The 17,144-nt window shown below is 41.4% G+C and overlaps 3 protein-coding genes across 3 annotated transcripts in view; 2 read left to right on the top strand and 1 right to left on the bottom strand.

Moving 5' to 3' along the window:
• Positions 1–3,482, top strand: part of Ggamma30A (guanine nucleotide-binding protein subunit gamma-e) — a 6,376-nt gene extending 2,894 nt beyond the window's left edge. The window contains exon 3 of the mRNA XM_018037748.2: positions 2,449–3,482. Within this exon, the coding sequence (XP_017893237.1) occupies positions 2,449–2,554 (106 nt within the window). The 3' untranslated portion in view covers positions 2,555–3,482. The remainder of the gene's footprint in view (positions 1–2,448) is intronic.
• A 109-nt stretch (positions 3,483–3,591) lies between these two features.
• Positions 3,592–15,791, top strand: Cht7 (chitinase 7). The gene is made up of 16 exons (XM_018037747.2): positions 3,592–4,783; positions 11,287–11,365; positions 11,550–11,716; positions 11,873–12,110; positions 12,172–12,351; positions 12,424–12,547; positions 12,613–12,922; positions 13,235–13,661; positions 13,812–14,029; positions 14,096–14,250; positions 14,321–14,461; positions 14,522–14,669; positions 14,744–14,929; positions 15,004–15,126; positions 15,198–15,399; positions 15,483–15,791. Exons 1-16 carry the CDS (start codon positions 4,781–4,783, stop codon positions 15,689–15,691), a joined length of 2,910 nt encoding a protein of 969 aa, XP_017893236.1. The 5' UTR covers positions 3,592–4,780; the 3' UTR covers positions 15,692–15,791.
• An 890-nt stretch (positions 15,792–16,681) lies between these two features.
• LOC108632924 (chaoptin) overlaps positions 16,682–17,144 on the bottom strand; it is a 7,264-nt gene continuing 6,801 nt past the window's right edge. The window contains exon 11 of the transcript XR_001916989.2: positions 16,682–16,876. The gene's annotated coding sequence lies outside the window, so the exon portion shown is untranslated. The remainder of the gene's footprint in view (positions 16,877–17,144) is intronic.

Genomic DNA, 17,144 nt, shown 5'->3' on the forward strand with positions numbered 1-17,144 from the left:
GTATCATCTATTGCTTAAGTTATTTTTAGTTCCAAAGGTATTTATAGCACATCGTATACTGAATATAACGGGAGTGAAAAGAAGAGATTTTAGATAAAAAGATCGTGGCTCTTCACTAGATTCAGGAATCAAATCAAGCCACTATTGTTACACTAATTATTTCTCCTTGAGTATGAATTTGTCTCTGTCTGTCGGTGAAATTTGATCGTTAGGGAAGGTAAAAAAATTGATTTGACGATCAACAGGTTGAGAAGTCAGTTACTCGTGGCATACGATTGTTTCAACTCGAGTTTCGATAGCAACAGAATAAGGCAAAGGTTTATTTCTTTCTACTTCGTCCAATTTTCATACGTCGGGACGTTAGAGATCGACCTGACGTTTATAGTGATCAGAAGGTTTTCCCACCTTAGCTGCCCACTGTACTTAGAAAGCGAATTCAAGCTATTGTCTCCGGCGTATGAAAGTCGTTTGAACAATATGATCGCTGTAACCGCTTCCTGTATGGAAATGTAAACGGATCGAGGAACGCGAGACATGTACTCACACTTCCAAGTATGATATAAGCGACGATGTAATCATGTTATAACGTTTTACGACTTATAATAAAATTCGTTTATTACTTTAAATTCATTTATCAATTCATTTATCACAATGTTCCTGTAAATGCAAAATTACTGCCGTCTTTGGTTGAAAATCATAATTTATACGAAACATTTGCGAAATGTATTCTGTATTTCGTGATCATCCGCGTTATTATATTTGTAAATTATATTGAAAATCTTTATAGTTATGGCACGCAGTAGTAGTAATCGACAGCCAAGGCTACATTACACCGTCGCGCGGCGTTCCCATATTACACGCGGAGACAGGATCTCCTTGGACAGAGTGTCCGTTAATCGCATATTCGCAGACTGATTATGTACTTTTAGACTCTCGGAGCGTGCCTGCATACCAACTGGATCACGCAAATCCTTTGATTATTACCTCGATTACTAATTCAAGTCACAGATTCCAAGTACAACACTTTTCATTGAAGTCATTATAAAAACAATCCACATTCTTCTTTCAATCATCACATGAGATTTTATGGAGATAGGAAATTCGAGTGATTAAGGAAATGCAATTCAGATTTTCTTCAAAATTATTATGAATGGTTCGTTTTATATAGAAATTGCAGGGTAGTTATTATACCATGCAACGGTTGTAATTATAATCGTGTGAACCGATACTCGACGCTCCCCGATGATTCAACGACGATGATAATGATCGTCCTTGTATCGATTCTAGCTCGATCGATCGCCGTTACAATTTGCAAGTTCTTTTGTCGCGATAGATTGCCGCGTATTCATTTACCGCTTGGAGACCATCCTTCACTTGAGAAGCTCACTTATATTCCATTTTCCGGGTCCCTGCGTACTCGCCACCCTTCCTCTCGGTCGTTGAGTCACTCGTTTCCATTCCAATGCTTATCAAGCTCATTTTTTTCCCGCTGGTCGTTTACGTAATTACGTTTTGCATGAAAGAAAAAAAGCAAGTGATGTAACGAAGGGACTGTAATAGTACAAATATTAGGCCTGTTCGTCAGAATTTGTTATTTGTAATTTCGTAAAGCACACAGAGATGTTTGCCCAAGTGGCTAATGAAGTGCTATTGGAACTTGTTTTTCAGACGAAATTAATTAGTGAACGATTGCACAGTATCGTGAAGCGAACACGGAACCGTGCAATGATGTTACCCCGTTTTTTAACGGAATCGTAACGCGATGGCAAAAAGTTTCCGTTGTCGGCTACTCAGGATTGCCGTAGTGAAAGGCATCTCCCATTTTTCTTCGCATTCTCTTACCGAGCCGGCTAATTTCTATTCTTAAATCTCGCACGGTTCGGATTAAACGATCTTAATCTCAATACCTCATTCAATGATTTAAACAGTTTTTATGCGAATCATATTCCTTAATCGTGTCTCCGTTAGCTTTGCTTTCAAAGACGAATTTATAAATCGACAAAATTGGCTGATCGAGCGGCCCGGTCGGAAACCTTCGCAACACACAGAATTCTCCTTGGACGCAAAATCGGCCAGAATAACCGAGAGTCCCTTTCACCGAGCCTTCGTCGCGAAACTGACCGGCTACGTATTCCATACTCGCTACACTTTTCTTCACGCTTGCAACCTTGTCGAGTTTCCAGCCAGCTCGCACCGCTACACCTACTCTCTATCTCGGAAATTTATACTACGACCAACTCCGTATCTCGAAAATTCATACGCACGATCTTAAATTTATACAAGATTATGCAAATTCAGATATTTCGTCGTAGTGAATACGTAGAACATAATATAAATTGTATGAAGCAATGGATATCTCGAGAACTTATGTATTATAATTGAAAATTGATGATTGGTGCGAAATATGATTGAAAGTAATTGTCTAACGACTGATCCGATTGTTCTCAGGATGAGGGAGTACGTGGAGGAGAACGAGAAGACTGACCCATTGATACACGCGCCCGACAAGAAGAACAATCCCTGGGCAGAGAGAGGAAAATGCATAATCATGTAATCAGGACGTAGAGAACCGAGTGGGACGAAGGAGAAGAGGCGGGAAACATACACGATGTACGATCCTACCGTGTCACGGGGAAGCGGATCGTTTAACCGCATTTAAAACAGAACTAAACACAAGAGAGAAACAAACCGAACGTATAAAAGGGAACAAAACGTAGAGCCAAAGGGAAAATATGTAACAGATAAGCAAGACGTCGAAACGGCAAAGTATTCAGGACGGACGATAAGGAGAAGATAAGATGGAAGTGACGGGCGAATAGAAGCTGCATCTAATTCTTCTTACGCGGCTCTCCCGTTCACTCTTATCGGGCCGAATCTGAAGATTTATTATCGTAGAACGTGAATCGAGAAAGCATCGCAATTAATTGGTTGAACTTTCGCCCCGTGCGCCTCGCAAGTTCTACGTTTCTCTCTGTTTGTCCGCCTCTTTCCCCTTCGTTTTCCTCTTCTGTTAGCATCGTCCCGCTCTCTTTTGAATGAGGACCCGAGGGACGAAGGATCCCGGGTGAAACAAGGACGTTTGAGAAGAAAACATGGACGGTGATGATTTTTTAATCCGACCGGACGGAGGAGATCTCGCTTCGCCATGTCCGATTTCACGAGCCTCCGGGCCGAGTTCCGATACAATCAATTCCAATTCGATTCCTATTCGTTTTCGAAAGGGCAACAGTACAGAAAGATGAAGTGCTTTAACGAACAAAATCGTGTGCAATTCGAACCCATGTTATCGTACGGAAAACTCTTTTCGAATCGTTCATTGTATCGCGTAAGGATTAATTTATCTATTATTAAGTACACAATTGTAATGTAACGTCATTATTATATGTACACACGTTACGCCATTATGTCGTACGATTAATACTATGCTATGCATATATTTCCGCGAATTTCTTACGAAAATATAATATATTCACATCGTTTAAGTCGAACGTTATTGTACGTGCTTCCACCTGTTTCCACCCCTTTCGTGTTCTCTCTTCTACGATCTTCTCATTAATTAGTACAGCGACGCGTGTTTATGTCGGAGGGCAGATAGCGATATCACGGAATTGAACGTTTCGATTAACACGAAAGTCTCGTCAGCTGTGCACACAGAATTCAATCCCATCCACAGTTCTGCTCTAATCGTCGAAGCATTATAAAAAATATTTTATTACGATCGTAGAATTGAATGACGAACGACAGGCTGTTTACCTGTCTCGAGCAAAATTTTATCGATATGAATGAAAGGCAAAGCTCGACAAGTTGCGTTCGGTTTAAAAGATTCCCGACGTGGCATAGGTTGGGAAACGCTGTTCTAGTTGGCCGATGTGGATCACTGGATCTCCGTTTCACTCTCGCGTTCCCATTTTACACGATTCCGAGCGGCCGGTTGGACTCTCGTCGCCCCGTGTCAATGCGCTACCAGCAAACCGGCTGTCAACCTGGTCTAACAATTCCATATTCCTGTTAAAACGTACTTTTACTCTTTCGATCGTCGAACGTTCGCGTAACATCAAATTACTACGAACGGATTTAAATCTGAACGAGCTCGGAAGGGTGAAGAACCGGCGGTCTTCCGGATATAATTGTAGCCACGCGCGTATAAACGGCGTAGCTACTTATAATCACTCACTATACACAAAATGAAAGGTGAGTTTAATTGCAAGAGAGAGGAGATGCAGACTTCGTCTACGACCATCGAGATGAATAATCTATCATTTTCAATGTATCGAGAACAGAAATAAAATTCGTATAATCGAACGAATCGAGGTAATCCGACAGGATCTAGGAAAAATCTCTGATGGAATTTATAATACTTAGAATCGGTTGTTTTAGCGTTGTTATACACAATACCGGCGGCAAGCTCCGCGGTACAGACTGTAGGAACAGACGGCAAAATAGAGTGAGAGGCGAAGGCGGGGGAGGGAGAGGGAGAGAGAGTGACAGCGGTCTCTCGTTCACTACGGTCAGTGCTTTCTGAACTGTTGTCAGTGACAGTTGTTCGATCATGAGGCGGTGGATCCTCGATCACTGATCGCCAATTATTATATACACCGTGTTCCAATATTTCTTACCTCTTTCGTTCGTACCCTTACGGTTCGCTGACAGTGAGACGGGCACGCGCTGAACTCCTGGTTACCACCTTTACAGCTCGCGTTTGTTACTCCCGTCGCCGTACCCCATCAATCTTGGTGCTACTTTCTACGTTACTCGATCCGCTGGGAAAAACTGGACAACCATGGTGAGTAAGAAGCTGCAAACTTTGTGATACCTACGTGACTCCATCTCGGCGATCGGGTAAGAGAAAGGATTTGATTAGAAAACTGGATTATGGGCATTGAGTTATGCAACGAGATTGAAAAAGTTCGAACCTTTCGATCGATCGATCGATCGATCGAATGATTTAGGCGAGAGGTCTCTGATAAGAAGGAAGGGTGGAGTCCTCGTGAATGGAAACATTCGCAGATCCGTATCAACCTTTGTTATTCAACAGGACAAACTTGAATTCTATTCAAGATGTTCTCCGTGATCCGGTGGATCGTTTTTTCTCCCGTCGGCTCCGTTTTCAAACTCGTTTTATTTTTCATTCGAAGGATATTACATCATGCACGACGATTCATGTAAGATCGCCGAGTGGAACCGGTCTGAAAAGAGATCGATTCGGAAAGGATTCGAACAGACGTATCGAGATCGCGACGGGGTTGTGTCACTCCTCTCCCCATTTTTCTCTCCGTTTACCTGTTACCAAACCGCCGCGACGGGCCGATGTTCTGGTCATTCGATCTGTCCCATCGAAAATTTATAGAAAGCTCGTTGCGATACCGCAGCCTCGTACGAATATGTAATCGTTCGTATCTACGAGTCGAATTGAGAAATCGAGTGTCGAAACGTTTGAAGAATAGCGAAAACGATTAGAAGTTGACGAACGTGGCCGAGAATATTTTTTTTATCAAACAGCAGAAATTCGTTCGTATTCTGAGATAAGGGAAGTTGGCAGACCGTCTGACAATGGGCACGTCTCGTAAATCGGCGGACCGGGTGACAGCGCGGGCTGCCTACGCGGTCCCGGAGGACCTTCGTTGTAACAAGTACCGAGAACTCGTTTTGTCCTTCCGGGTTATCCGAGCCCTCTCACTTTCATCGAGCGACGACCTCGTGGTCGATTCTGCTCTTTGATAATTCGAACAAATTCGAAACGAGATCGAAAGCGACGACACCGGGCCCGTGCAACCGGCGCGGCGTGCTGCGGTTTCTCATTTACATATAAATACATATAGACTAAAGCGTTTCGCACAAGGACCCCTAGAACCCATCGCAGGATGTCAAAGTATCCTTTGTTCGCTATTCACGACACGTGCATTCACAGTCAAAATTTGCACAAACGAACCGATAGGAATTATTACAAGAAATAACACACGTTACCTTTGAAAATCGACGAGCTCCATCAAATGCGAAATTTATTTGACTAAACTCTCGATGAAACCCGAAAGGAATAATGAAGCCCGAGGTTTAATTAATTGGCCGGCTAAAACCTAAATGGCAAAATATATTTGGAGAGTGAATAGTCTGGCTGACCTGTCGCGAACCAACCAGGTTTCACCGATGCTCGTATCGTCGGATGAAGAAACAACTTTTCTCTTTTTCTTTACCGTTACGCGGCTAGTCACGATTAGCGATTGCCAGGGACGTTCATTAATAATTCAGCGCGATATGCTGCATCCGAGGATGGCCGCGAACGTCCGACCATACTTGATTACAAAAGCTTCTCTCTCTGCGGTTCAAAGCCGAACTCGAAGAACAGCGTGTACGAACCGAGAGTTTGTCAATTTCTCCTTTTGAACTGACGTTCTTATAATATTCCTTTGCATTCGCTTATGCCTGCAACGATTGTGTAATAATAATATAATGCAGAGCTCGATACGAGCGCGAGCGCAGAATACAGAATCGAATGAATAGCAAATTCTGGGACCGGCACAAGGGTTGACAGTTCCATTCCATGCAAATTCGATTGGATAAAACTCGTCGCCATACCGCGCAATCGTTCCATGCAGTTTATCCTCGGTTCTCATATTTATACGAACGTGACTCTAGCTCGACGGGCACGTGAAAATCGAACGAAATTCGATAGATTTCCCGTAGCGACAGGAAACTGCTGAAAGTTTCATAAGCGTCAAGCCCCCCCGGCGGAAGTCGGGTGAAAACGGTTCGCGAACGTGTGTAGCTTGAAAACGATACACAGAATCGATAAGTAGCATAGCCGGTGCTGGTACACGCAGAAAAGAAATGTTCTCGGCTCGGTTGATCACGGCGAATGAACCAGGCAGCGGAGTTTTTGCTTCCAGCAAAAGTTTTCAGGTTTAAATACGCCCAACAGGTCCGCCGCGCCTTATGTAAGTTTCACCGGCCGCTCGACCCAGCATGCATTACGCTCTGACCCACTCGCGCGTTCCGCCGATACTAATTAAACAATTTATTACAATAATTACCGATTGTGCGACTCGTCGAATCGATTAAGGAAGTGAATTAGAAAATTAAAAAATAATAAATGATTGAATAGAAATGTTTGAGTTTGTTTCTCTTCTGCTATGGCTCTTAATTTTGTTTCTTCACGCACCGCTGCAGTCTGTCGTTAAAATTTCCGCGAGGCGAATTATCACTGTTTAGTGATTCTCCATAGTAATCGCCCATTAAGAGAATTATGTGCGTTTATAACTAAGGTAATTGATTAGCGTAGAGGAGGATGAACATTCGAGATAATTCGCGAGTGATCTCGCATCCCGACGTACTTTTTCTTCGCAAATGCGAGGCCATGAAAGTCGGTCATTGCCTTCTTTACATCGTTACGCACGTATCGCGACGCGGTGAGATTAAACCTCTTTCTTTTCAAAAAAGATATTAATTTAATTTCGAGTCGATGGACTCAGTTTATCATAAATATAAATCAAGAGCGATAGCGATCATAATAATTAATTAGAAGTGATAACTCCGGAAAAGTTGGAACGAATGCGAGTGCCTTTCTATCTTGGGAACGTATTCAGCATTCGATCAGTCGCGTGAGCGTACATAAGTAATAATAACGATAACTCTTGTTCAATGTTGAAACCGCGATCACGATCGTCGATCTACAACGGGTACGGAAGAATAATAGACGGCTCGGGTTGCTTTCACCCGATTCCAGGTTAAACGTTAATTAAAATACCGGTTAATAAAAGCCGTAGACTCTGTTGGAAAAATGCTGATCGTGCTCGACATTCAAATTTCGGTGAAAGCAGTAATTGGGCACCGATCATGTACCTCGCTACGATTTTAACGGCTCGTCTTTGCTACTGAGATTATCCGCCCATGGAAGGGTCTGCGCAATCGTCTTAACAACTCTGATAAAGGAGTCGCTGTTTATATTCCATTGTCTTTTAGGTACAGATAACGTAATTTCTGATAAAATTGATGTACAATCGTAAAGACCAGATTTTTTTCTCTGCGAAGATCGATGCATATTATTAATAAGATTCGAAATGATGTAAAATACATAAGACACAGTAGTAAAAGCCAGGGAATTAATTAATCTTGTCGATAGACGAGATACAACGAAAAATTAGTTAAAGAGGATGAAGCGGTTGTAACGCTTTGTAAGAGCGCAACCTGGCGCATGTAAGTGTGCCGGTCGCATTAATTACAGAGAACATCGACCTTCGTGTTAAAAGCTTTCTCGACCTTATTATACAATACGCACTTCTCTTTCATGTCTGTACGTGTCGTATCACGTTCATTTCTCTCAGATCAAACATCGTGAAAATCGAATACGTAGTTGCATTTGTTATGAACAGGTTACGTATTTATAAAGTAGGAGCCGAGATACGTACGTGAGCGACGCATGTTTAATCAGCTTGCGAGGTTCAATAAAATTAAATGATTCGGAAAAATCGATAAGAAACAATGAATCGACGTGTTCTCATATCTTCCCACTGGGACATAAAACAGATTTTTATGAAGCTTGTCCGACAGTAATTTAAACGAAATGAATTTAGAACGCGAAGTAATTCTGTTTCCCAACGCCGCGTCATCGATCGGATTTAATTGTAATCATTGACTTCCTGCGAGACGAAACTGTTCGCGCTGCCTTTAATTTCGTTAGATCACTTTCTTTTCCTTTCGCGAAGTTTTACATTCGACCGTGCATGGAGGAACGTTCCCCGAGCATAAACTCGATTTCGATCTGGAACGATTGCAGGGATTGCGGTAACGCTACTCTTGCAAAACGGCCAGGCGAGGTTGACAATGGTGAAAAAATGCAACGAGGTAAAGAGGATTCTATGGTCGCGGGATGGAAAAAACGTTGTACAAGGCTCTCGAGGCTGTTGCAAAACGGGTAAAATGTGAAGGTACATCCTCGACAAGCCAACAATATTCCTCAAACCCAATACCTTCAGCTCTTCATAAATTGATATTTCATAAAATCAGGATAATACTTTTATGCTACCATTAAGGAACATTATTTAGAATTATTCACTTCATATTTCGATGCAAGCAATTCATTTAATTATCTTGTACAATCGAATTCTAAACAGAATATTTTGATAAAATCTTTAAACGAATTATTCAGACGCTCTGTATTTACGAACGTTGGTGTACACCGGAAACGCGTGTCGCTGGTTACTCGAGACACCTTAGGAAATGCGTGTCCGCGGTGAAACCGCGTGGAGATAAAGAAAGAGAAAATCTGTGAAATTGGTGGCTGTGTCACAATAAACGCTGCAATGAATGAAAAACGCACCCTGTGCGTGCATCGGGAGTCTTCTATGATTAGCCGGTTGGAATACTTTCGTATACCGCTGGTCGTGAGTACGTAAGCCTATTTCTTTGCTTTCGAAAATCCGGAACGCGTCCTCTCGGTGAAATTTTCACGGATGGTCGACCGCAACTAGTCAACCGACTGTGACACGAAAAAGGAACTGATTCCTTTTTCCTAACCGATTTCGCTAATTAAATTGCCTAATGCAAATACAATAATGACAGAATCATCGAAAAAGTGACGCCGTAATTCTCGTTCTTTGTCCAGGATACTCTGACTTCTTGTTAGTTGCCTAATTGGCCCGTCAAGAGCGTTTGAAAACGTTTTGCAATTAGTTTTAAGGATGAGTCACGACTTTCCTACAGAGCATGGATACAGATTTTCCAATAGAATGGCTTCCCATATCGATGCTCCTAGTTTCCACATTCCAGAAAGGATAGAGGAAAAAAAATCAAACAGTAGGAAATATGATTATATGTAAATGCAGATTGGTAATTCTCTCATGAAAGTCCACGGTTTTTGTTCTTTAATCTTCGCATCGCGTTAATTAGCTACGGATTGTAGTAATGAATTATCCGAAAAGTGTAACGTGGAATAATTTCTGAGACAATGAAGTGAAAATACTGCGGAGGAGAGTATTTATCGAGTACCGCGACTCAGAAATTGTTTAAATATTCCATTTCAGGTTACGCCCTAGTAAACACATTGTGGTCGAACCGAACGTGTTCATTTTATGGATGTAATCCCTGTTTGGTATCTACACTATCACTTTCACGGAGTCCACCTTGAGTAAAAGTTTAGTGGTTTCTTCGTGGCTGATATTCTTTTTATAACTCGTTAACAGAAGAGCTTCCGGATTTACATTTACGTAACACATTTTATTCCTTATCTTACGTGTTGGATGGTTTGAAGTGCTACAGGTGAATGAATTAAAATCATTGAATTTCGTATATTCCGTAGTATTTCGTTTCAATTCATAAACGCAGTTTGTAACAACGGACGTCATCAGGTCAACCTGACCGGAGCTTGGAAAAGCGAAAGCGCGAAAATCGTATGCGAACGGTAACTTTTAGAAAATCTCTCCGACTTGCCGCGCCATTACGTTTTACGTTTGCTATTTATGTCGGCGATGCTTTCCCCTCGTTGTTACGATAAGTGTCACGGTAAGAGAACGTGAGCGAATATCCTTCCACAACCCCCTTTTCTCTTTGTCGCGTTCCAGTTCTAGCGCCTTAGAATCGCTGCTGGCTCAAACGTTTTCTCGCTTTATTTGAAACAGAATCGACGACGAGCTTCGTTATAAAAATTCAATGGAGATAAACGTTACCACGGTGAACAATAGGTCCGGAGGCAACTTTCTACGCAATATTCTGGTCGTGATTAAAACGGCCTCTGATTTCTCACGCAATTACCATAATATCGCTGCCTACCCAATTTGGGCGAACAGGGAAGTTCGCGACTCTTAATTTCCCGTTTAGTATGGTCAGAGATCCTCTCGGTAATTGATTGTAGAAACCGCAAATAACTTTCTCTCCTTTTTATTGTATTTCGTCGTGACTGAAACGTTTCTTTCTCTAAATCTACGGAATATAGAAATAATTCCTGTAATATTTATTTCCTCGGCCTTTCTAATTTCCGGTCCACAATGACTTATAGAAAATCTAATAATAATAATTCGGTGAGACCGATCGATAGTTTCAAGCAACGAATATGTTACCTCGGTGACCGCATTTCTGTTAATCCATCGACCGGAACGAGTCCGTGGAAAATGCAAAGCGAGCAGTACAGAAATTTTATAACGAAATGTATATTAATTATAAAAGGTCGATCCACTTTGCAGGTGGTTTTGTATTCGTACTGCGGTGCAGTTATGAGAAGTAAAAACCGGATTACACGGTGGTTACAATAACGATGACAGGTCCTATGGAATATTAACGGGTCCACTTTCTTTTCAGGGGTCGACTACTAGGACGGCCTGTTGGTTGCTGCTCATATGCCTCATCGTGATTCTCGGTACTGTCGACAACGCGGAAGGTAACTCTTCTCGATGCAAATCTCGTGAATCTCGAGATTTTACGAAACCCACTCCACACGTTTACAAAATTTTTTACACACTTTCTAATCGTTGAAAGTGTTTGCCGAAATTAAGATGATTATAACTATGTACATTCTTGGTTGTAATAAAGAGATTATATATATAATACGAATTTGCGAACAGGCACGAAAAGGAGGTTCCGCAGGCCGGCGACCACTACCCAGCCGATCACGACCGATCAGGAAGTCTCGGCCAGCGTGAACAGATTCAAGGTCACGAGAAATCGCGTTTCCAATACGAACAAGAACAAGAAAAACGAAATTCAGAATGGCAAGCCGGAGGACTACAAGGTAGGTATGATATTCATTCGCATAAAAGAAGCACTTCGATTCTAACGCGATAAAAGAATTTCTAATTCATAAATAAAAATCTTGATACATGAGTTGTAATCAATGAAGAATCAGGATTTATATATAATTCAATTAATCGTGTTTCACTTCGTGCAGCTCGTATGTTACTATACGAATTGGTCTCAGTACCGCACGAAAATTGGTAAATTCCTACCAGAGGACATCCAACCCGACCTTTGCACGCATATTATATTCGCTTTCGGCTGGTTGAAGAAGAACAAGCTGACGAGCTTCGAATCGAACGACGAGACCAAGGACGGAAAGATTGGATTATACGAACGTATGATCGCCTTGAAGAAAGCAAATCCATCCTTGAAAGTCTTACTCGCAATCGGTAAGCATTTTAAATCGACAATTCGTAAAGAGAAAATATATGAATCGATGATTTGAATTAGGTGGTTGGTCGTTCGGTACTCAGAAGTTTAAGGATATGGCGTCGACGAGGTACGCGAGGCAGACCTTCATTTACAGCGCGATATCGTATCTCCGGGATCGAGATTTCGATGGTCTCGACATCGACTGGGAGTACCCGAAAGGAGGAGACGATAAGAAGAATTACGTTCTTCTGTTGAAAGGTAAATCACACAATTAAAATTCGTTTAAGCTTTCAAGATGAACGATTGAGGTAATGTATTTTTGATAATTAGAGCTTCGAGAAGCCTTCGAAGCAGAGGCTAAAGAGAAAAAGATGCCCAGACTACTTTTGACAGCAGCTGTACCCGTTGGTCCTGATAACGTTAAGGGTGGATACGACGTACCAGCAGTTGCGAGGTAAAAATCGAGCTCTTTATAATTTCCTAATTTCTTATTAATCACTTTGTTTCGTATCTGTTTAGCTATTTAGATTTTATCAACTTGATGGCGTACGATTTCCACGGTAAATGGGAGAGAGAAACTGGGCACAACGCACCGCTGTATGCTTCTTCGTTGGATTCTGAATGGCAGAAACAATTGAGCGTGGACAACGCCGCGACGATGTGGGTGCGTTTGGGTGCACCTAAGGAGAAGCTGATCATCGGAATGCCGACGTATGGCCGATCGTTCACCCTTTCGAACCCCTCGAACTTCCGTGTCCACTCGGCAGCCAGTGGCGGTGGCAAAGCTGGCGAATACACCAAGGAATCCGGATTTCTTGCTTATTACGAGGTAAGTACTCACCACAGTATTTCATAATTAAACTGCAATTTATGTATTTTTATCAAAATTGTATGGAGAGAATTGCAATTCTTAAATGTTAAAATAAATACATTTTTTAATGAATACCCTAAATATTTAATTTTGCAAAAAAATCTGTGATCCGGTTCTAAATATCTTGACGAACGAATTCATTAACGTTCACTAGTAAACAGTATTTTAGAAAGCGTTTATCTGAATGATAAGAGGAAAGTGAAACTTGAGTTCGCGAGGGAAATAAAACGTGGAGGATCGAAAGTGAAATGTTTTCTATACTTTCTACAGATATGCGAGATGCTGCAAAACGGCGCGATTTATATCTGGGACGACGAGATGAAGGTGCCGTATTTGGTGCACAACGACCAGTGGGTGGGCTTCGACGACGAGAAATCCATCAGGGGTAAGATGGATTGGCTGAAGAACAAGGGTTACGGCGGTGCCATGGTATGGACCGTGGACATGGACGATTTCAACGGGACGGTTTGCGCCGGGAACGTTAGGTACCCGTTGATAGGAGCGATGAGGGAAGAATTGTTGGGTATCTCGAGGGGACCCAATGCCAAAGACGTCGATTGGACCGCGGTAGCCAGTACAGTGACCGAAGCTATGCTGAAGAAGCCGGAAGCTTACAAAGTTCCAGTTACCGAAGTCATCGGGAAAGTGAAAAAACTCCAAAAATCCACCACGCCCATCATCAATCTTCCTACTACTGGTATTAATTAAATAAGAATTCTTCCTACTTCAATCTTATTACCAATTTTCTGATCTTCGCAATTTGTATAATTTAAGTAATTTTATAATTAGATGATTTCATTTAATAATTCGTCCATTTAAATGGTATATTATTTTAATTTGCAATCAGAAAGATCAGCTCAGTCGATGTGTTACTTGACGAACTGGTCGCACCGAAGGGCAGGTGCTGGGAAGTTCGTACCGGAGGACATCGACCCGACTCTCTGCACCCACGTGGTCTACGCGTTCGCCACTTTGAAGAATCACTTGCTGACGGCGGAAAACGAAAAGGATAAGGAAATGTACGAACGTCTGATCGCTCTTCGCGATAAGAATCCAGACATCAAGGTAGAATATCAATGCGGATGATTATATAAAATGAATTATGAAATGACTTATGAAATGATTTTGCAGATACTGTTGGCGATCGGTGGTTGGGCTTTCGGATCGACTCCGTTTAAAGAATTGACCAGCAATACATTCCGCATGAATCAATTCGTTTACGAGGCGATCGAATTCCTCAGAGAATACAAATTCGACGGTTTGGACGTCGACTGGGAATATCCAAGGTAATTCTTCGGTGCCATTATTTTCCTAATCAATTTCATTATTTTTAAATTAATTAAATTGGACGAACAGAGGCAGCGACGACCGAGCAGCCTATGTTAATCTCTTGAAAGAGCTTCGACTTGCCTTTGAAGGCGAGGCGAACACTTCCGGTCTACCGAAATTAATTCTGTCTGCCGCTGTACCTGCGAGCTTCGAAGCTATCGCTGCAGGGTAAGCTTTCTATTTAAACGAACGATTAATCAACGACTTCTATGACGAATTTAATTTTAGATACGACGTTCCCGAGATATCCAAGTACCTCGATTTCATTAACATCATGACGTACGATTTGCACGGCCAGTGGGAGAGACAAGTCGGCCATAACAGTCCTCTATTTCCTTTGGAAAGCGCTACGAGTTACCAGAAAAAATTAACAGTGGTGAGTAACGAGTTCTAAAACGATTCGACGTTGTTTTAAGAGAAATCTCGCCTATTTCAATTATCCGTCTGCAGGACTACAGTGCGAGAGAGTGGGTGAAGCAAGGCGCGCCGAAGGAGAAATTAATGATCGGTATGCCGACTTATGGCAGATCATTCACCTTAGTGGACAAGGAAAAGTTTGACATCGGAGCACCGGCCTCCGGAGGCGGAACACCTGGCAACTATACTAACGAATCCGGGTTCCTCTCATACTACGAGGTGATCCATAGTTCGATCGTGATCAGAACTTCGATGAATTTGTCTACATTTTACGATTCGATTTTCTGATATAGATTTGCGGTTTCCTGAATGAAGACAACACGACTCTAGTCTGGGACAGCGAGCAGCAAGTGCCTTTCGCTTATAAGGAAGATCAGTGGGTCGGTTTCGACGACGAAAGGAGCCTTATAAATAAGGTAAGAACAATGATAATATTATGATAAAATCTTATACATTTATTTAACGTATTGTTAACCGATTGTGTCAGATGCAATGGCTGAAAGAGGAAGGATTTGGAGGCGTGATGATCTGGTCGGTGGACATGGACGATTTCAATGGACTCTGTGGAGCTGGTAAATATCCGTTGATTAAAGCAATGATGAAAGAATTGCGAGATTACAAGGTGAAGCTGGAATACGATGGACCGTACGAGAATCATTTGAGAAACGGGAAGTACGCCACCAAAGATCGTAAGTATTGTCAGATATCTTGAACGAATTCGTCCTCGAGAACGATTATTAATAATTATTTAATTAATTAAATTTAATGTCAGCGAACGAAGTGTCCTGCGAGGAGGAAGACAATCACATTTCTTACCACCCCGATAAGAGCGATTGTACTATGTATTACATGTGCGAGGGCGAAAGGAAACACCATATGCCTTGTCCCGTGAATCTGGTGTTCAACCCGAACGAAAACGTGTGCGATTGGCCCGAGAACGTAGAGGGATGCTTACAGCACACGCAAACGCCGCCGGTGTAAACGAGATTTATAAGAAGAAAGGGGCAAAACAGTTGCGTGTTTAACTCTTTGGCAGTTTAGTGAGACGCGATTTAATTTGACATATTTTCATGGATAAAAATATGCATATTGTCAGATATCTTGAACGAATTCGTCCTCGAGAACGATTATTAATAATTATTTAATTAATTAAATTTAATGTCAGCGAACGAAGTGTCCTGCGAGGAGGAAGACAATCACATTTCTTACCACCCCGACAAGAGCGATTGTACGATGTATTACATGTGCGAGGGCGAAAGGAAACACCATATGCCTTGTCCCGTGAATCTGGTGTTCAACCCGAACGAAAACGTGTGCGATTGGCCCGAGAACGTAGAGGGATGCTTACAGCACACGCAAACGCCGCCGGTGTAAACGAGATTTATAAGAAGAAAGGGGCAAAACAGTTGCGTGTTTAACTCTTTGGCAGTTTAATGAGACGCGATTTAATTTGACATATTTTCATGGATAAAAATATGCAAGCATGATTAATAAAAAAAAAGGCAAGAATTTAATAGATCGAGAAATAAATATTAATGAAATATGCATAAAATTCAACTGAATGCGTATTGTATTAACATTTATTTGCCCATATTATAGTAGACTGGAATTTAGGTGAACGTAGACTAAACTGTCAAAGGGTTCGTATCGTTTTTCTATGACTTACCTACGGTTGTATTATAAATCATGAAAGAAGAGTTGATTAAGGAAGTATTCACGACTCGTCGCGATCGACGAGGAACCGTAGTTGAGATTTACTTCTCATTTGAGAATTTTTATTTCTATCCTCATTCCTTCCCCCGTCTCTCCTTATTATTAAATATTTGTTCTTCTTTCATTTGTATAAATCACAAGCTGTGTTTAGATACTGTGACAAATATGTCTTGTAAATAAAAAAAAGAATAGTGATTCGCCGAAAATCGATGTTGAAATTTGTATTGTAAGGCAAAGGAAAATAAATTGTACGTACTATTAACTGCATGGTTTCTCTTTCTTATTATCCCTTCCCTATTAGTAGATTAATAATACAGGCGTCGATTATTTACAAAATTTCGCAATAGAAAAATCGTTCATTCTTCTTGCGATATGGTAACACGATATGGTCGAATCGTTAATATTAAGCTTGCAATTCGTAAAAGTGGCATTCTCTTTTATCTTTTCTTTTCCCTAATGAACGAAATGAAACTGTCTTACAACGTATTTACAAATTATTTACAAAGTTTACAAAATACACGGGCGTCAATTTAATCAGAAGAGAATTTCTAAAGATAAATCTACGAAACCTTTAAATAATGATAAGTATTACTGAGGACTAGATGTACGACTAGTTCGCCAAGTACTCCTTAAGGATGTATTGGCTATACAGTCAATCCCAAAAGTTTATGTACCTTAGAAAAACGCATTTCTTATAATTAAAAAGAAATCAGACGTCGGA

This window comes from Ceratina calcarata, unplaced genomic scaffold (genome assembly GCF_001652005.2).
Source record: "Ceratina calcarata isolate Rehan_Ccalc_2016 unplaced genomic scaffold, ASM165200v1 scaffold178.2, whole genome shotgun sequence".
Classification (NCBI taxonomy): Eukaryota; Metazoa; Arthropoda; class Insecta; order Hymenoptera; family Apidae; genus Ceratina; species Ceratina calcarata.

Excerpts from the sequence above, each read along its gene's own strand:
- Cht7 (XM_018037747.2), top strand. Across the intron at positions 12,548-12,612 it reads GACGTACCAGCAGTTGCGAG|CTATTTAGATTTTATCAACT; the intron begins GTAAAAATCGAG and ends GTATCTGTTTAG. Across the intron at positions 14,251-14,320 it reads GTCGACTGGGAATATCCAAG|AGGCAGCGACGACCGAGCAG; the intron begins GTAATTCTTCGG and ends TTGGACGAACAG.